We start from the raw sequence: 20,971 nt of genomic DNA on the forward strand, positions 1-20,971 counted from the left end.
AGCCTTAAATTTAAAGGGGCATTAAGTAATATCGACCCCTATTGATGACCAGGGAATTGTAACATCGACAGGTCTCTGGCACAGCTTAGGGTGGCCTGTCATTGACATCAATAACAAAGTCACACTTTCACAACAGAGACAAGTGAACTAGCTAACTAGAGCAGAGCTCCATCAGAATTGTCTAGTGATGAGGTAATATATCATAATGCAAAAGGGGAGTTATTGTTCTAAAACCAAGTAAAGGCCAGAAAGTGAGTTTTGAAAGCCAGAAATCTCAGTCAATGGTATTGATAATGGATAAATTAGGCCCATTTTGTGCTATGGGACAGTAAAATCTCACCTATTGCACCTTTAACTTGTGAAATACCAACATAATGCTTTCAGACAATGTACATCGTCAGATGATGATGATTTTAAATTTCATTATCCAGTGGTTTCAAGTTTTAGTGTACATTCGTGACAAACCTAAGCCTTGAGGTTGATATGTAGCATTCACGGTCTAAATTATTTGGACTGACTGCTGCAAGTACATTGGCTGTTCAAGAAAAACAGAAAGAAAAACCTTACATATATTATGGTTTTTCTGCTGCTGGTGTCTTTTATTATCCCCAAGTACTGTATCTCCACACTTGAAGGGAAGCAGCTTGCAGAAAAAAACGTCCTCATCCCTTGTAAGTGTATCACTGTTGGATGTTGTTAACCTTTAGTCATGGTGCCTCCCACTGTGTGTTACATTTCACTGTAGCCTACACAGTGCAGTGAATGAGTAGTTTTACTGTAAGCGCAACATTTAACCTTGGATTTGTTACCCCAACCATGTTCATTCATTCTTTTTCTAAACTACAGGAGGAGCAGCTGTACACCTGGGCTTCTTTGGGCCTGCCGGTGTCTTCCCAGCTGTGGGAACTCTATGGGGGGCGAGCCACAGGCAGAATACAGGCCCAGAGGCTCCCTGCACAACAATTATCAGCCAAGACACCTGGAGGGCTGCACTCTCAGGTTGGTTACATCTACTGTGCATCTATAAATACTGTATGTCACCCTGTCTACACTGTGCACATCATCCTTGCTTTAATTTTGCTCATTTTGTGCTTTACCACCAAAATCAGAGATCAATATCTTCCCTCCTGGCCACCAAACTAAAATATAATATATAAGCATTTTTTGTATCATCTTGAAGTAATCACATTTCATTGCATTGAAATTGATACTATGTTACACTTGGTAACCTGTTGTTAAAGTTTATCGTGTTATTAGCCTACTCAAATATAAAGCACACAACACACACAAATATAACAAAATACTATATACTTTTCAGCAAATTCAATTGGATACATGAAGTGTTCTACATACAACACACAATGGATGGAAATCTAGAAAATAGGACCAGTAGAAAACAAAAATAGGCTGAATCCTGAAATAATCCTGTCGGTATCTGTCTGGCCCAGCCTGTTCTCCTGAAATTTAGTGAAATTTTATCAGAATGTGTTGGTCTGGCAACAGGATCGTGATCATGTCCACATTGCAGACAGTGCTCTCTGTGGCTAATCAGCAGGGGAAGTATCGCCTGGCATGACGGATCCAGTCCTGGATGGATCCCTGGATGCTCTTCTTCTTCCTCCTCCTCCTTTTCTCCTCTTCCCCTCACCCTTCCTCTCCGTCTCTCTGCAGCTTTGCCATTGATTCATATCCAAAACAGGAGAGCTCAACATTGGCCCTCTGCTCTCATTTGTAATTGTTCAATTTAGCAACTAGAGTTTGTACCTGTGAGTAGTCACTGTTGCCAATTGGTAATTTCTGTTTAGTATTTTGAGTGACAGTGCTTTCCATGTGAACACAAGAGATTTTAGTTATAGAGATTGTGCAAAATGTGCAGAAGTGTGTGTGTTCTGCTTTGCGAAAAGTGTGATTTAGAATTGAGTGAAAAGTAGAAAATGAGAAATTGAGAAAAACTGTAATACTTTGTTACCACAAAATACAGTACATGTTCCTGAGCTCCATACATTATAGTTAAGGTCAATAATACAGTTCAGGTCAAAGGTTTGTTGTTTGATCCCCTAATTAGCGTAATGTGACCTGTCAACGTGTCCTTGAGGAAGGTATTGAACCCCTTTCTCCTCACTCAAAGTAAGATGTGCGCTAAATGCCTAAATTGTAAGTTCTAGTTCACCCACCAGAGGGCAGGCTTGTCCTGAAAGACCTTTTTAGTTTCTCACTTCAAGCCTCCTTATTTCCTGGATAATCATAAATCAGGCAGGCCATACAGAACAAACATTCTCTTTGAGATTCAAAGATGTGACCACAACTTGGGAATGTGTACAACCAGACACGGAACCTCCCCATATGAGGCCCAGCGAGACTCCCTGTCTCTGGGGTCAAATCTCTCGGAGTCTCCCCTCATCCCTGGTCTAACCAGTCTGGAGCCAGAGGTCTGATGGAGTCTAGACATAATGGACTTCCTTGACCCTTCTCTAGCTCACAGTCCTGCCACTAAGCTCCCTCAGTTGTGGGTGTTCTGCTGGTTTTTTATAGTGTGTGTTGTGTCGCTTTTTAAGGGGATTTATAAAATGATAATACTTCCAAGACTTAACAGCAAATTCCAAGATTTGGGAATATTTATGCTTTTTGAGATTTATGGTACAAAACACAGTAGGCTTGATTGCCTGTTTTTAAAGGAGATTCCAAAATAAAGACAACAGAAAGCACAACATTATGCACATCCTTATTTTTATTTCCTATACTATCCAGTTGTGAACCCTAATGCAGGCTGGTCTAAAATGTTCTTTTGTTCCCTGACAGACAGAATCCAGCAGGTTGAAATCAGGTCAGTCTTCCTCAGAGGATGAAGGCTGTCTCATCCCTCAGCTGGAAAGGACCATTGATGACCTGCGGATTAAGATTGCAGTGCTGCAGGGCCAGCGGGCTTCTTTGGCAAAGGACACTGGGGATAATACGGGCGCTGTGGGCGCTGCCAACCACAAGAGAGGAGGGAGGCTGGGAAAGACAAGCCAGGAGATCTCTGTCCAGACCTCGCCTGTGGAAGAGGGGTTTAAGTTCGATGTGCCTTTCAACAGGGGATCGGGCGGTGTATCTTCCTCTGCCTCCGTTCCGTCCTCCCTGCATTCGCCCAACTCCGTCATTCCCAAACCCGCAGCGAGCTTCATCTGCACCTGCCAGCAGAGGCAGCAGCAGAGCAGCACCCACCCACCTCCTCCTCCTCCGCCTCCCCCACCCACACCCGGCCTCCCCCCTCCTCCCCCTCCGCCCCCACCTCCACCTCAGCTCTCTGGAGGAATGCCCCCACCACCACCACCACCACCACCACCACCGCCGCCTTTACCAGGCGGCGCCGCTCCTCCTCCACCCCCACCTCCCCCACCTTTACCTGGGCAGGGGCCTTGTCCACCGCCTCCTCCCCCTCCCCCGCCGGGCTTTGGACCTCCACCCCCTCCTCCTCCACCCCCAGGTATGGGCCCCCCTCCTCCACCTCCTCCGCCCGGGATGGGCCCCCCTCCTCCGCCCCCACCCCCAGGGTTTGGGCCCCCTCCACCCCCAGGCCCCATGCCCTCCATGATGATGCAGGAAGCCGTCTCTGCCAAGGCGGTCATAGAGCCCCCCAAGCCCATGAAGCCACTCTACTGGACACGCATACAGCTGCATGCTAAAAAGTAAGGGTGCAGAAATAAAAAAAAAAGTAAAAAAAAAAACAAAAAAAAAACAAGGTGATGGATTGCCCAATTAGACATGGTTAAAGGACAACTATTTGGCCCAAAAACAATCTAAGAACTAAGTGAAATTCCTCCAGGATTCATCTGGCTCTTAGGCTATTACTTTCAGGCCAAAGAAAAACAATAAGAAAAACAGGAAGTGTGTCAAGGGAAAAAAAAGTGAGTGAGGCATCTGCATGCAGTCACCTATATCTTTGTCGAGGGCACGATTGCATGAGAGCCTGATGGCCAGTTTGCTTCATCACGCGAGGTTTGTTCACTGACTCATGTAGACTATTCAGATAGCTTGTAAATGAGATGAAGTGAAAATAGATATGTATCACTCACACAACGGTATTCTCTGAACTGTGGAGAATGGAGAGGAACTTGACCATAAGATAGATAAGGATCAGCCAAACGCTATGAGAGAATGATGGAAAATGAAAGTGATGCAGGCCAGGCAATGTGGTTAGCAGTTATTTGACTTGAACCAGGTGCTCTTTCCTTAATAAGGCTAGCAAAAAATATAGTAGAGTAAACATAAAAAAAATATATATAGATGAGCGCTTGATTTTGTTTACTTGCAAGTGATTTTTTTTTTCCAACTTTTGTAACAAATGTAAATGAATTGCAATAAATGGGTTCATGACATTTGAGTTCTTCTGTCCTGACATTGGTGGACTAGTACAGAGCTCTTGCTAGATTAATATTTGAAATTTGCTTGATAGTGAATGAGAGCGAGGGTTTGGTAGAGCACACAATAGAGACCAAATACATTAGATTCGGATGAGAAAATTGATACTGTCTGCTATTAATTGTGAGGTGTTGGCTGAGGGATTAGTCATGTGTATGACTTTCAGACATCTCAGATAATGCAATTTGGTGATGTCATAATACTGCATTTGCCTTGATCTTGACAACTCATACCTCAATACTCACGAACCAACACTGAAAAATCTCAGAAGTCTCAGAATTTTTTTTTAGAATAGATAGACACTTGGTAGAATAACAACCTAAAAGCCACTTTTGTTGGAATTCACCTTAAATATCACTGAAGTGTACTTCACTGTCAAAAAACACATGGTAGATTATAACTCTACTACTTATGGTAAATAATATATCTTTTCTCCCCTCTTTAGGCAAAGTGACTCCGTGGTGTGGGAGAAGATTGAGGAGCCAAGTGTGGACTTTGAAGAATTTGTGGAACTCTTCTCCAAAAGTGCCGTTAAGGAGAAGAAAAAGCCAATATCAGACACAATCAGCAAGTCCAAGGCCAAGCAGGTGTGTATTGTACGTGTGTATGTGTGTGTTATTAGGTTGGGTCACTAAGAATGGCTGTCTATTGCCCTTCCTATCTGTCTCTTTCTTCCCTCTGACTCATCTGATGCATCAGTCCTTTCCATCCCTCCTCGCTGTCCCTCTCCCAGTCGCTTTGAGTGACAGGAGGAACTGCTATAGCCAGACAGTTATTATGTGGTGTGAGCTCTGGCTCCCACCCGACTTCCCCCGTGACCATCCAGTGGCATGGAGCCATTGGCTCGCGTGCGGTGAGGAAACCTCACGACGGTGATGACTGTTGAGAGAGAAAAGAGGGAAGGAGCGGAGGGAGGGAGGGAGAAGCCTGGGAGCTGTAATTCGTGATGTGGTTCCTCCTCTAGTGCTTTCTGAATGACTGAGTTTAATAGTCAGACTGTTAGTTTCCCTCCCCAATGCCCTTTATGTCACACTGTCAGTGTGTAATTCTGGAAACATTTGATCTCCAGTTTAAAGCTGAAATACACAAGCTTTTTAATCCTCATCCTACCAACATATTTAACATACAAGGACTACCGACTGGGGTCCCTGGGGACCCCAAGAATAAACTACTGTAAGAAACAACCATCATAGCAAAATGTTAACTTATTTCTTCTCAAAACATTATTAGTTATGTAATTAATGTCATCTGAAAAAAAAAAAGATTATTATTATTTTAGGAAAGTTACAGTTAATTAAATTATGTATTGTATTTCTGACTTTGAACATCATCTTACCTTAGGAAGAGCAGTATTTAGGGTCGTCACAGAGCACATGAGGAAATCTGTGTCTGCTGCATCTGTGTCTGTCTCCTTCAAAATGACTGACACAGTGCCCCTACCCCCCGATAGTGTGTGATACTTTAAATTAGGACCCATGGTGAACATGAACTCAATAAGTAGTTCCATCTATTAAAACTGCATAGGCGGAATTGGGTGCTTTTGACTGGGGTCCCCCAGGACCCCAATACATTGGTATTTTTAAAAAGCACTAATTAAAACAGAAACAGAAAACAATGATATGAAGTCATTAGGAACAAATTGATTGACAAAGTCATGAAAAATTGGACTAATAGAATAAAGCACCTGTGAAATATGACAAAAAGTATACCTCTGGGGTCTGCAGGTACCCCAGTCAGTAGGATGAGGGTTAAGAAACATACACCCACCGTCTTGTAAGTCTGAATCACAAATAAGGGCTGCACCACAGAAGATCATCTCATCATTACTAATTGGGACCTAGGACATTTGCCGTATTTGCCCAAATGAAATTCTGGTCACTGGTAGGAAATTTTCTTGGCATACAGGAAGTGACAAATTTAAACTTGAGAGTGAAATACAAAATTTTCACCAACGATGGTTGAACCTGCTTTGAAAACTTTTTGCCCACCTCCACCCCTGCCACCCACTAAGAAGCAGGAATTTATATCCGAGGGGTGCACAGTTTGCTAACGTCAGATTACATGATTTCTGGGTAATGAGACGCTTCAAACCTTCAAAAATTCAAACTGTTATCAGTTAACATTTTTCAGTGTAAAGCTTTTTGCTATGCACACACCAGGCAGTACAGTAGAAGTCACACAAGTATGAACCAGCTCTACATTGGTTCACATACCAAGGAGTAGCTTGGTGATTTTCTATCTGTAGCTAAGTTAACGCATGAATTGAATATTTTGTTCTGCAGTTCTCTTAGTTACAACACTGTGCCACCACAGCACTTTGGTGTTAACAGGTGGAGGTTTTAAAGTCAATGTAATTTCACTCACTCTAATCTGCCCCACCCCTCCACCTGAGCACCTATATAGTGCTAGTGCACTGTAGATAAAATCTCTCTTGTTCTAGAGCATGGAGAGTACAGTAAGAATGTGACTAACACTGAGCAAAGGCGTAGTCATGAATGTTACTCTAGGTAGTTTGAATCTAAATACAGACTATAGCCTAACTACCTAGAGCACCTGGAAAAAATAAAATAGTCTTGTAGCTTTGAACCAAAAGAGTGTTCAGACTACAAATCGACAGCCATGGTAGACAAGTCGATGAGCTCAGTGAGATTTGTCATTCACAAGAAAATACCAATTTCATACAATATTTCCCTTTCAAACACACTTCAAAATAACAGTCATCAAGCAAAGTGATACACTGCAGGAGCTGTCACGTGGAGAGAGGTTGCCTCTGTGCAGAGCAGCAGACGGCCCCAGACCTGACAGCTACATACCTATATACCTACATCTAGTCCTGCTGGTTTGATCCAGGAGGAGATGGCACAGGACAGGGAGACAGGGAACAACAGCAGAATGAGTCTCCTCTTCTGTAGACATTAATACAGACTTCCCTTGACACATATGTTCTGATTAGTGGAGCAGTAGATGTGTCTGAACTCATGTTGTGGTCTTACTGCTAAACCGTGGGAGGAATCAGACAAACTGAGATGGGTGTGGTATGACTCCCCTAGGCATCACTGCATAATAATCCCCCTTGATACATACTCATACATAACAATGTGAATACCGAGGTCAATAATAGCAAAACAGGGCTTCACTGCCAAAGTGACTACACAGAACTGCTGAACTGTAAGTGCATAGAGTTGTGGTTGACTCCAACATGGAGCCAACCTTTGAATTGCCAGTCTATGTGGGCCACCTTCAAGCCCCGAGAAGACTGATCACATTTTCTACTGAGGCAGCCGTCCCATTCCCCTGTCTGCTGTGAGGGAACAAGCATCTTGCCCGGAGCTATGACTGGAGAGCTGCTTTGACGTCAGTGCTCGGCTAGACACACACATTTTAAAGCCCTCTGCTGACATCAGTATCAGATGTGTGGAGACACTGCTGGCACCCAGTGCCAGGGTCGACCCTGCTCTCTGTCTGCAGAAGGCTCTGAGAAAGGAGCTGGCTTGTGCTGCTGCTCCTCAACATGGAGGTTGTGTGTTTCTTCTTCAAGCTTCTTCAACCTCCTCCATTAGCCTGGGAGACAGTGTGTGCCATTCAGCCATGCCAACGACACCACGAAGTAGGCTACTGTGTAATCAATCAATCAATCAATCAATCAATCAGTCAATCAGTGACACAGCTCTAGAACCTGCCTCACACTGCCAGCCCAACTTAATACAATTCTATCAATGTATTTTGCTGTTTGGGAGCTTCCAAACCTGGTGTAGGGCATGGTGAGTATACTGCTGGACAATGTGAGGTACATCTGTTGGGGATTGAACATTTTGTGCTTTTGTTTCATGGTACTCAGGGTCAAATGCCGCCATAAATAGATGCCAGCAGTGTTTTGACTAGTGGTTAATGGTCAGGTGCCAGGGGTGTTTTGATTGATGGTCAAATGACTGGCAATTTACAGATTAGGTGCCCTCAAGGCTAGAAATTTTCCATCCAATGGGTACTGGCTACAGCTAATAGGGGAGACCTTATCAGCAGGTTAGGAGAGGATATAAAGAAGCCAGTTTCATAGTTTTAGGTCTTCATGTCAACCTGGGTGGTGGCATTGTATTTTCTCTCTGAAGATCTTGAGAGCCTTTTTTAATAAATTCCATAAACAACAGTTGTCATCCAGGTAGATTTTTGACCAAAACCACCAGACCTGGCTGCTCAGTCCCCAACACATTAACTTCTCAGCCTAATTGGTGTTCCCTCTGGCTCCTGTGTAGATTGTTAATCAGCCACCAGGTGAGCTCCAGCAGAGTGAATCACCCCGAGGTCATGGCTGCCCTCCTCATACCTCCACAGTCTCACATACTCAAAGTGACTTTCATGGTCCTTGGCTATTGAAGATGGTAGACTAGCAGTGCTCCCTGAAAGCCAAATCAAATTAAAATTTAATTAAAGTGTCGTTAAAAGTATGTTACACCAAACATTTTGATGTAAAGTTCACTGATGCTAAGTTCTTGGTACATGATGGTATAATGTGTTTTTGCATTGCTGTTATGCATTATAAAATAGTGGTCCTCAAGAAACCAAAGTGAATTATAGGTTAAGACAAGCCTGATGTTGCTTTTCAGTTCAACTCTGTGTTGGATCTATGAGTTAAATGATTGAATGATTCATCAAATTTTACATAATGTTGAAGCTTCCTATAGGACAATTCCTTACATTCAGCACCGCTATTTATGAGATATTCACATGACAGAGTAGGCTCCTTTTAAACTCAAATGCTGTTTTATTTTCATGTTCTCTCTTTTAGCTTTCTGGGAGAACAACTTGTACCTCAGGGTTTGTTTCTCACATGTGATTCAGAGCTGTATGAGATTGATGCAAATCCATATTGGCCAATGTTGAAATGATAAATAGATCAAAAGATCAATATATAATCAATGTGACTTACAGGATTTCTTTAAGCCAAAAACTTGAGAACACATGATTCTCAAGAGGTCATTCAAAAATGCTGAATTTGTTGAAACTTTTGGGGTTGTTTTGTTGTCTTGAAAGGCTATTGTTGAAATAAAGATGTTTGTCACTAAAATAATTAGATATTTCAACAGCTTGTGGTTTATGGGGCCATCTGTGTTTCATTGTGAAATAATACTACTAATATACTGCAATGGAAATGCCATTTTAAATTCATGTACAAAATGGTAAAATGATCCTTGTTAATATCAGGCGGTACTCTGGCAGGTAGTAAACTACTGAACTCCATGTTATATAACTAAAATCTCTGTACAATGGAAGCACCAACTGATAAAATATGATTGATGACTTGTTTCCCCGGTCACATCACACAGCTCCTCTGCACTATCTGCCAGTGGCACGTTGTGGAAGCCATTCGGCATCATATCTCGATAGGCCTGTCTCCTGAAGTTGTGGTTGAGCCGGGAAAGCAGAGACAGTTGGCCTGGTGATATAACTTCCTGTGTGTTTGAGGGGTCTGTGGTCTGTGTGATCTGGGTTAGATGGAAGCGTTCTGTCTGGATCGCAGTAGGCTTGGGTTTCCCATCCTATCCGCTCACCATTTCCTACCCAGCGTACACCTCTGCTTAGTCAGGCTGTGGTCCTTGGTCCAGCTTGGATGCTGTTTTTCATGTATGATAAAAATACTGACTTATTCTTGGCTGTTCGACCAGTGGAAACTATTATTGTTCAGCAAACTTTTGATATTACAGCTTTTGTTGTAGTTGTAGTTGTAGCTATTGACCTTGAAATACAGTAGTTTTTGACTATCATTATTCCCCTACTATTGGTAATCCTAACCCTAACCCTAACCCCTTGAAAAAACTTTCCTGTATTTTGCATTTGCCTGAAATACAATCAAAACATAACCACTGCGAACTTCTCCTTACATGATTTGCATTATCAGTGCCAGGGGTTGAATCCATGTGATCATGCTCTGTTTGGTAAATAAGCCTCTTGTTGTCTGAAAGATCTGCACGTTTTAAATGACCCCACCAAAACATGATGGATGTGGAGAATTGGAGAAAAAGGAAAAAATTGTTAATCACCATAATTCAACTAGACAGGATTATAATTTGCATAATGTTTGTGGGTGAAAGTTTTCCTCCCATAAAAAGGAAAAAGACAAAGGGGAGTGAGGTTCATGTTTTTTTGTCCCATTCAGTGATTAAATCTTCTGTGTATGCGTGCGTGCGTGTGTGTGCGTGTGTGTGTGTGTGTGTGTGTGTGTGTGTGTGTGTGTGTGTGTGTGCATGCACATGAAGTAATAATATTTCTCTTCTCTCTGTCTCGCTCTAACCCTCACATCTCTCTCTATCTCAACCCTGTCATCAACTCTCTCTCTCTCTCTCTCTCTCTCTCTCTCTCTCTCTCTCTCTCTCTCTCTCTCTCTCTCTCTCTCTCTCTCTCTCTCTCTCTCGCTCTCTCTCTCTCTCTCTCTTTCTCTCTCTAAGGTGGTGAAACTTTTGAACAACAAGCGTTCCCAGGCTGTGGGGATTCTGATGTCCAGCATTCATCTAGACATGAAGGACATCCAGAATGGTGCGTGGGATCCTGTGGTCATGTGGTTCTTGCCCATCTGTATTTAGCCAACTATTTGTCTGCCGATGAGCTAGTTGGTTGACTAATTTAAATAACAGTACAATGTGTATTAAACACAATGTAGAATGTGTATTTGTTATGCATGCTGCTGTACAATTTAAGGTATTGATCGTACTTTGCATACTACTGTAAATGTGGAAAAATTGTAAATGTATACATTCAAATTTGCACATTTACAATTTTTCCACATTTCAGTCAGTCAATCAAAATATTCATTATCCCATGAGGATAAAGGGTTCATATAACATACAGTATATAACGCATAACACATGAAAACACATAACAGAGAACGCAAAACATATTACAAAAAATGACCACATACACATACAGCACCAAAAACAACACAAAAAATTGTATAACGTTGACAAGACCGGTGGAGTGAAGTATATTCACTGAATACTCCAACAACTAAAACAACTAGAATTTACCATAGAACAGTATTCGGACACATTGTGCCCAGGATCTACCTCTAATGCATTTGGTTAGTTTCAGTACATTTCATCAATTGTTATTTGTGAGACATAAAATACATCTTATACTCGAGAATGAATATTGCTGACTTCATTGCCCAAGTTCAAAGCCCCCACTGATAGTTGACTTCACCATAAGGCATCAGACATTTTTTTTTTTTTTTTAAACAAAACATTGTTACTGTCCTCCCCTCACTTTTTCCTTCTTCTCCTTTTACATAATCTCAGCCCCATCCTACTTCTAAATCATGTTTCTCTGTGACTCTCTGTGTTTCTCTGATGTGTTGTCACCATCTTGTCTAAGCGGCTTTGTTAGAGTGAAGTCATTCAGGAGATGTTGATGGGAATGGACCTTCTTCCTGTTTTAGTTACCCTCTGATTGCTCTCCAATCTTAATCCCTCATCCGTGTGTCTAAACACCCCTCCTCATCTCCCCCCGTCCCATTCAAGGGGGAACTCCTATACATTCCGGCTTCAAGTCTTTATCACTATTCATATGGCAGCTGTGTAGGTTACATCAAAATAAATGTGCACCACAAAAACCATGGCTGGTACATACACTTGTAGCAATAAACAGTCACTCTGTGGTGTTGTTTTGTGTACAGTATCTTCAAAGCATCTCGTGGATCGCATTTTTGCTCTTCTATGCTCTGGCCTTAATGTCAGTCGGTGCTGCATCCATCTCAGGTCAGAGAGGGAGAGAGAGAGGGAGGGCAAGCGAGGGCCACTCTCATCAGCACTGTCATTCATCTCCTATGTTAGGACAGTTTTTGCCGTAGTACATAATTAGCGCTGATTGGAAACTTCAGTATATCACGGAGAGTAAGATCAGAAAGAAGATATTTCAGTGGTTTGGCGAAGTGGTTCTCAATCTTTTTCGGCTTGTTATCCCCAAAACAAAGGGATGTCTACTGCCGTCCATCAGCGGTGTGCACACAACAGCATGCTGAAGCGGGAAAACAAGTGTTGATTTTTACTTTTTTTGTCAGGCGTTTTCGCTTGATTAATTATTGAAGGAAACCTACAGGCTGCAAATTGTCATTATTTGACAAAAGGAAAAAAATCCCAAAGATCGTAAACAAGATAATATATTTATATATTTAAAAAATCTATTGTTTCCCAATTTCTGAAATGATCTCATGATCCCTTGGGCAGTTTAGAGGGTTAGAGTGATTAAAGAATCAGAACAGTTTGTTTAGAAAAGAGGAAGGATTCATTCATGACTTTGCTGTTGTCACGTTCAGTGTAGTGAATCATTGTTTTATTTATCCTCTTGATTTCATGTTTGCAGACAATGACGAACATGACACTGGCCAAATCGCTTGGATATCTCTCCAACTTCAACATCTAAAGGAAGAAGAAAAACAACTTCTGAATCACTGATTTAGATCATGTCTGTTTTATGACTGCCGGATTGCTCAGCGGGAAGTCAACACTTTTATTTTCCTCACAGCTGTTGTTGTTTGCTCGCAGACTTGGCCGACACTCTGCGTGTTTCATAGGACACTTCCGTGCTGTGTCTGCTTCCTGTGAGGCTTTGGAGCGCCAGTCACAGCGTTAGACGGCGGTTGTAGGCGCCATGCGGGGGTTGAGTGTGGTGGTAGGGGTAGACCCAGGCAGATGGAGCTGGGTTTTGGTCATAAGAGGGCTGTGTCAGAGCGATGATACGGCTCTCTCCCCCTGTCTTTTAATCCCCCCTCCCGCCAAACCAGCCAGCCAGCCAGCCTCTGGTTCAGACAGTAATGAGAACCAAATGATCAGCAGAGAGAGCAGAGAGAGAGAGAGAGAGAGAGAGTGAGAGAAAGAGAGAGAGAAAATGTGAGAGAAAGAGACAGTGACAGGGAGAGAGAAAGGGAAAAAGAGCGAAAAAGAAAGAAAGAAGGAGAGAAAGAGAAAGGTGTTTTTTTTTGTTTCTGCGGTGGCTGTGGAAGAGGAGAGAGTGTTACGGGTTAGAGAGTGACAGCAGAGAGCAGAGATGGAGGGAGTGAGCTTGGCCTTGTGGCGACTACAGTGGAGAAGTGTGAGAGTGAAAGGGTTACAGAGAGAGTGACATTGAGAACCAGAGAGAGAAAGAAAACAACACACACAAAAAAATAAACATGGGAGGGAAAATGAATAGTAAAAGATAGATGCTAAAAGGAGTCGAAAATAATCTTTGTGCAAAAGTGAGATTACTTTCTGTGTTCAGTGACACATTTAAACAGTTAAACCTTTTTTTTTTATCTTATCCAACAACCGTATGGCCCTTTATCTTGCTGCATTCTAATTCAACATTATTGTACATAGTAAAGCTTCGATCCAACCTCAGTTAAACCACTGAACATATTCTGTACACTATATACTGTGCCCTAATGAAAGTTATGAAAAAACTACCAAACTACTGATCCTCTTTCAAAAACGTCTATGGCTATAGTAAATTTGCCTTGTTTGGTATGCTTTTGTTGGTCTGTCTGACTGGACCAGTCAGTTTTTCCTTTTTTTCCTCACATTTGTCTTTCTTCTGGTCATCTTTCTTTCTTTCTTTCTTTCTTTCTTTCTTTGTCTCTTATATAAAGTTGCTCTTGGTGAAGAGCTTCTAAGAAGTCCAGTCATGTTCCAAGTCCAAGCACAAGAAGTTATGCATAGTGAACATTGTGCACCGACTCCATTACTCCATGTTCCCTTATCCCTTTGACATTAGCTTTCCCTCTGTACCTCAACAGCAAATCAGTAGATCAAAACAGTGTGAGTAATTTGGACACCCACTGCATGGTGAAATACATATATAGGTGTCGAGTGCTTCACTGGGTGATTGTGCGTACAGCAACACCTCAGCCTCAACACCACAGACCCCCGGGCTCTGTTTGTCTTTAAACATTTACTTTCAAAGGATTAATGCTCGCGGGCGCCAGGTCCTCGTGCCGAGACAAAAAGGCGACACCAGGAATTCAAACACAGAAGTTCAAACACAGATCTTTGTACCTTTGACAGATTTCTAAGACCTCCGTATTTATGTTTTAGTTTGTGGCCTCTCGCATGCTATCGTGATGAGAGCTGATAACTGCGTAAGTCCTGGCATATGGTACATGACATTTTGTGCGAGGCGTGTGGGGAGAAATCTGCCCTCGTTACATCTCATGCCACCCTCAGCCCCAACACAAAGCAGGAAACTAACTTCTATGACATTTGAAAAGATGTTGTAGACAAAACCACAGTTTTTGAAAGAGTGTTTGTTTGAGCCCAGGAAGGATGTTATAATGTGGAGCGGAGACCCAAAGCAATTACAGTTTATTGTGCTGGTTTGATCTCTTTTATAGGCTAGTCTATGCAGGTGTGATGTTCATTTCATGACTTGTTAACATTAACCACCTTGTCTTCTCCTTCGTTCCCTAGCCATCCTAAATATGGACAACACTGTTGTTGATCTGGAGACTCTACAAGCCCTTTATGAGAATGTGAGTACAACATATAGCAGCTTATTTACAAAGCCATCGCTTTATGGATAAAACAACAATAAAAGCCTTCATAAACTTTGCAAAATTAGACCATGAAGGATGGATGATCAAGGGTCATGTGGACAGTTAAGTTTCAGTAAACTCAGAAGACCAGAGAAATGATAATATCTCAAAATGAAATCAATTTGTGCAAATTCTTGCCAGTGCAGGATCATGTAAATAAATAGACACCAGTATAGGCCAGTATAATAATGTCCAGTATCAGCAGTGACAGGCTAAGCTGATCTTGACTGTAGCTTTTGGTCTGAGCCAACATTACAGTCTTTTTTTCTATGTGGTTTGTAGTAAAACTATTATTTTGGCACTGTTTGCTTGTGACAAATAGTATGATTTATGGTTACACATTTCATGCCATATATGAATAACAGGCAATCATTTTATTATAGAATGAAACCTAAGTAGAGTCAACAAGCCATGATATCAACAAAATGGCAAAAAATCGCTCAACAGCAGTTACTTTTGTTTTATTTGGCACTTTACTGACTATAAACCTCACAAAACCAATTCCCATCCATCAAAAAAATACCTTTCCAAGATCATCAAAAGGTAAACCTTTGTATACATTCTGGAGGGAAAAAAATCCAGTTATTAATTAAAGGAAATTAAGCTGTTTCTATAATATGTAGCTACATGGTTTTCACAGTGTGAATGTCAGTCAGAGATGCCAGTACACTGTGAACGTGCCTCACTATCTGGAGTTCATATTCCATGTTCCACTTGAAAGGGTGAGCTAAAGGAAGTGTGCATTAGATACCAAAACAAACAGGCGAACCACAAACCCTACTGGTATGTGTGCTGTTTGGCGACAGAGCCAGTCCTGTGTAGGTCTGTCTGCTGCCTGGAAGGGGACCCACGCTTTCACATAGTAAACACGTATTCTTCACACTGGATCTAATTGACTCCACTGCTGTAATGCCTCTGTGCAGAGGAACGAGAGCTGAGAAACCCCCTGCGTTTGTGGCACGGCTCTTCTTAAAAGTGCTGGTGCGGTTTAAAAAAGAGTATCTGGATATCATGTTAACGTTACACTGAGCTTTGCCAAGTGAAATGACCGCATTGTACTGTATAACATTAGCATGAAATGAATTACGGAGCTGTCATCACTACTTCACAATATGACTCCATTTTGGCTATGAAGGGCTCCCTGTATACAGTAAATACATATTCATCAACCTTCACTGATAGAAAATCTCTCCCGCCCAGTGGAAATACTTCAAGTCCCATACAAAGTTACGTCAATAAATAATAGAACATGAAAAGGGGCATGTTTTCCCCATTTCAACTGTGATACAGTTTTAAGATGCTGTGAAATTCCTATGAATTGCTTTTTGGCATAGCTACACAGGAGAGGCCTGGACCTTTGGCTGCCAGAGGCGTATTAATAATGTTGATCATGGGAATGAGACTGAGGCTTGAGACAAGCTGTAGTTATGAACCAATGTGTCATAACTGAGGATCAAAAGGCTTCTAACCTCTCCACTCACCCCGAGACTACAAGCCTCCCCCTCTCACTCTCTCTCACTCTCTCTCTCTCTCTCTCTCTCTCTCTCTCTCTCTCTCTCTCTCTCTCTCTCTCTCTCTCTCTCTCTCTCTCTCTCTCTCTCACTCTCCCTCTCCCCCTCATAGCCTCAGGCTATGTTATTGAGTCGAGGAGCCAAATTGTTTCTCTTTTGTATTGCGAGACTCCATCCTGTCTGTGGGTCTCCAGCCCCCTAAACCACAGTTGGCAGCACAGCCAGCCTGTCTTTAGGAATGAGAGGGGCTTCTAATGGTTACACCCTCACTCACTGTGCTAGAAGCTAGATCACACACTACTCTCCCTCACTCCATTTTTCTCTCTTTCTCTCTGTCTTCCTCTCTCTTACACACACAAACATGCTCACAAACAAACATGTAGCCGCACACAAATGTTCGCACATGCACACTGACGCACACACACACCCACGCACAAATACATACACACATACACACACGCGTGCAGGGAGAGACAGAGTCGCTCAGTCTATGAGCTGCGGATTATAACCACTCCTGGTCTTTGAACAATAAGCCACAGCCAGTAAAGGGGTCACAGTGATAGTGGGATACCGCTCCCTCCCCTTTAATATCGCAAGCCATAATCTGGGTCCAGACTTCAGGCTGTCTGAAGTTCAGACTCCCTTTGGCTGACAGTAGCAAAATGTCATTGAGGTCAGATAGCCCCTCCTAAGAACTGCTGCCCTATAAACGGTCACCTCATGCTATTTTTTTTTTCACAGCAAGGCCTTGTGAGGCTTGCCAAGGCCAGGTCAAAATGTTTATGACTGTACACTTTTTTCCTTTGGAGACTATACTGTTGGCAGCAAAATGCGAAAAGAATCACAGAAATGTTGTTTCAGTGAAAATTGAGTGACATAAATAATGATTAAGGCCTGGCTGGCTCTGTTTAGCCCTATACTAGAAACCTGGCTAATGAATACCACTTGGCCTACTGGTAGAGTTCTGGCATCACAAATATCATCCTACTTTCCTTTGCATTTCATAATCCACATGGGAGTGTATTTCTCATGCCAACAAGCAGTGCAACATGCCCCTACAATTCAAAGATCACACGCTAATGCCTACTTGTCCCCAATTACACCGCACACTGCTGGGCTCTACTGCTGCCCTTTGAAAAGGATCTGCTTTGTGTTAAATATATTTACACTTGAAAACATCTCTGGAGAAGGCGAAGCAGAGCTTGCCCTCGTCGACAGAAGGCAGCGGTGTGTAGAATACTAATCGGCCCCTCGATGCGTTTGATGCTGGTGTTTGATGTTTTTCAAGGATCCATGCTGAGGCCAAACCCCAGAGAGAGAGAGAGAGAGAGAGAGAGTGAGAGAGAGAGAGAGGGAGAAGCTGCTCTCTTAGACTTGCGTACTTCAGGGTCTATGGACTCTGGAGGGAGAGAGTTTACATTCTCTTCCTCAGGATGGTTTTATTGTTTTGCCAGCCTGCGTCAGACGCATTAACATCCATTGTCTTTGTCTCTTGTGAAACGAAGGGGCATTTCTGGCCTGCCTTTCTTTTAAACCACCTTGTATAAAACTGTGGTCCAGAACCTAACAGCAGGATAATAGTCAGGAATGTAGTCTGGTTTAAGGGCTATATTGTATAATACTTTGGTCTTCCACTCCGTAGCGTTTACGCAACTTATATATGCTGGATGGCATAAAGTTGAGTTAAAGGAAAACACCACACAGATTGAGAATTCATATATGTTAGTCTGTATGGTTTGTGGTCAATATCTGCGGATATGAACAACTAGAGACTAAAACCTATGATGTCAGCAAGATGCAACTCATTTCCATTGTCTATTTGCACAATAGACACTGGGATAATGGAAACGATTTTGTGGATACTCATGATCTTTGTTTGATTTTTTTATACCCAACTGAGATGTATTCAATAATAAATATATATTATCTGATTTCTGGCTTTGGGAGACAAAAATACTGCCTGAACAGTCCTAAACCTCTGAAACCATAAGAAAAACATATCAATTCTTAGATTTAATGCTATTTAATTTTGGCATTCATTGCCCAGTGTTGAAAATGCTTTTTTCAAGTTGCATTGAGCAATTGCCCTGATGAAATGTATGCACATGCTGTGTGTTTGGTCAGCCAATGTCATACTTAGATTCTCCAGTCCTGACCTGAGTTTAAAAACTTATGTCAGTTGTGAGGGTCTGAGGCTTTGTTATTCATGACATTAATTTTTAGGGTAGCACCCTACTGTATGAATTTTCTACTTATTAATCTTCATGCTGTTTTTCCATTAACAGAGAGCACAGGACGATGAGATGAGTAAGATTGAAAAGCACATTAAATCAGCCAACGACAAGGGAGATGCCAAGCCATTGGACAAGCCTGAACAGTAAGAGCAAACTAAACCCACTGAACCAAATTCACCACATGAAAACTGTTTAATTCTGTGGGGTATTGAGTTGAAAAATAAAAAAATAAACAGATGTGTTGTGGTGATTGGTCTTGTCGTCTCCTCTTCCCTTCATCAGGTTTCTCTTCCAGTTGTCACAAATCCCTAACTTCTCTGAGCGGGTGTTCTGCATCCTGTTTCAGTCGACTTTCCATGAATGTATCTCCTCCGTCCTCCGCAAAGTAGAAATCCTTCAGAGAGTGTGCAAGGTGAGCCACCGGCCTTTTTTTAGTCTCGCCCTCATCTCTTCTTCTCATCTGCCTCGACTCTCACTGTGTGTGTGTGTGTGTGTGTGTGTGTGTGTGTGTTTGTGTGTGTGTGTGTGTGTGTGTGTGTGTGTCTGCTCTGCGGGTCTGTCTGTGTGTACCAGACACTCCAGAGTGGAAAGTGTGTGATGCAGGTGCTGGGCCTGGTGCTGGCCTTTGGTAACTTCATGAATGGAGGGAATCGGTCTCGAGGGCAGGCCGACGGCTTCACCTTGGACATTCTGCCAAAACTCAAGGACGTTAAGAGCAGTGTGAGTACAGACTAAGAACAAACATCACCACTCACACTGCAACAGCAGCCACTCAAATCCAATGTTATTCATGCTCCATTCAAAGGCAGCCTTTCAACCATACAAATTTGTTTTAATCTGTGAACTTAGTGATGTTTACTGAATCAATTATCTTAATCATGCTTGCAAATTTCATTACCTTAAGACTGGAAGTTTAGGTGTTGTGTGAATTTAAATTAAGGAAGTAAGACATTGTGTTCTTGCTGGTGATTTAGACCTCCAAATGATTTGTGTGTATGAGCTGTTTGTTAGCAAAAAATCTTCAAAACAGGCTCATATGGTTCCTTGTAGGGAAGCATCAATTTGTATTGTCAAACAATCTCATTGGATTGGGCACAAGCCCGTATCATTTACATGCACACTCACAAAAACCCTTCCATTCATTCATCCACACTGAATCATCATACTATAAAGAAAGGAATCTCTGTCTGTATGTGTGTCCGTCGCATATCTCAAGAACCGTTCGTCCAATCTACTTCACACTTGGCGGGTGTATTGCTGGGGACCCAAGGACGTGCAGTGTTGGACTGGACACGCGACACGTTCAATATTAATAAACTTTGAATAAACAAGCGAACAGTACTCTGTGCAGCAGCGGGGCTCAAAGCGAACGGGCACTGCACTAGTACCTGATAATGATGAGTGTTATGGAGAGACTATGGTTTAGTCTAGAAGTGAGGAGAGTCTAGTGGTTCGGGGGGACCTTCACTCCTGCAAAACATGAAGACCATCGCTTTGCAAATTTAGAGAACAGGCCATTCTGTTTACTGTTCTTATTCAATATCACAAATGGGCTCAGTGTACCCTTGGCACTGCCATATAAGGACACAGTGGTTTGTGTTTTTGTGGTGGTGGTTGGATGGGTAAGGTATCCATAAAGAACCTCAAACTTTCCACCAACTCTGAGTTATGACAGCCAGCCCAGTACAGTTGTGTTTGTTGTATTACTCTTCCAGTGCCATGATTTATCCCCAACTTCTAAGACTGCTGTCTTTATACTTGTTTGCCCCACACAAATTAAAACGTCCTGCTCCAAAATGATTAGATTAATAAATAAAGGGATTTTGGTTTATTTATTTGGATCTTTTTCTTTCTTTCAGGATAACTCCCAGAGTCTTTTGTCCTACATTGTTGCTTACTATCTAAGGCACTTTGATGAGGTATGTTTTGGTTCCTGTTTATTTGAATCACTTTTCTGTTTTACTCTGATTTGCTCAGAAATCCTTCCAGACCCTTCTTTTCATCTCCTCTCTTGCCAGAGGATACCATGGCTTATCCTTTATCAAATTATTTATTTTCCCTTTCCTCATTTACGGCAGAAACAAATCTCTCTCTCCTTCTCTGGCTCTCTCTTCTCCTTCTTTCTAATTCTTTCTCTGTCTTTCACTCTCACTCTCCCTCTCCCCCTCTCACTCTGCTTTGGTCTGGGTTCATTCAAACCTGCAGTCTGTTCACTGGCACAGCATCCAAAGGAGCGCTAGTGTAAATAATTAGGTTCACCAGATGAGATG

General features: G+C 42.2%; 1 protein-coding gene across 1 annotated transcript in view; it reads left to right on the forward strand.

The window, feature by feature from the left end:
• fmn2a (formin 2a) overlaps nucleotides 1-20,971 on the forward strand; it is a 40,640-nt gene that overhangs the window by 9,580 nt on the left and 10,089 nt on the right. The window contains exons 3-11 of the mRNA XM_071520407.1: nucleotides 847-999; nucleotides 2,800-3,668; nucleotides 4,847-4,988; nucleotides 10,842-10,929; nucleotides 14,832-14,893; nucleotides 18,753-18,844; nucleotides 18,984-19,113; nucleotides 19,275-19,421; nucleotides 20,561-20,620. Of these exons, the coding sequence (XP_071376508.1) occupies nucleotides 847-999; nucleotides 2,800-3,668; nucleotides 4,847-4,988; nucleotides 10,842-10,929; nucleotides 14,832-14,893; nucleotides 18,753-18,844; nucleotides 18,984-19,113; nucleotides 19,275-19,421; nucleotides 20,561-20,620 (1,743 nt within the window). The remainder of the gene's footprint in view (nucleotides 1-846; nucleotides 1,000-2,799; nucleotides 3,669-4,846; nucleotides 4,989-10,841; nucleotides 10,930-14,831; nucleotides 14,894-18,752; nucleotides 18,845-18,983; nucleotides 19,114-19,274; nucleotides 19,422-20,560; nucleotides 20,621-20,971) is intronic.

This window comes from Centroberyx affinis, unplaced genomic scaffold (assembly GCF_046629955.1).
Source record: "Centroberyx affinis isolate AG114_WGS23_722 - 3 ecotype Tasmania unplaced genomic scaffold, CSIRO-AGI_Caff_v1 ptg000801l_1, whole genome shotgun sequence".
Classification (NCBI taxonomy): Eukaryota; Metazoa; Chordata; class Actinopteri; order Beryciformes; family Berycidae; genus Centroberyx; species Centroberyx affinis.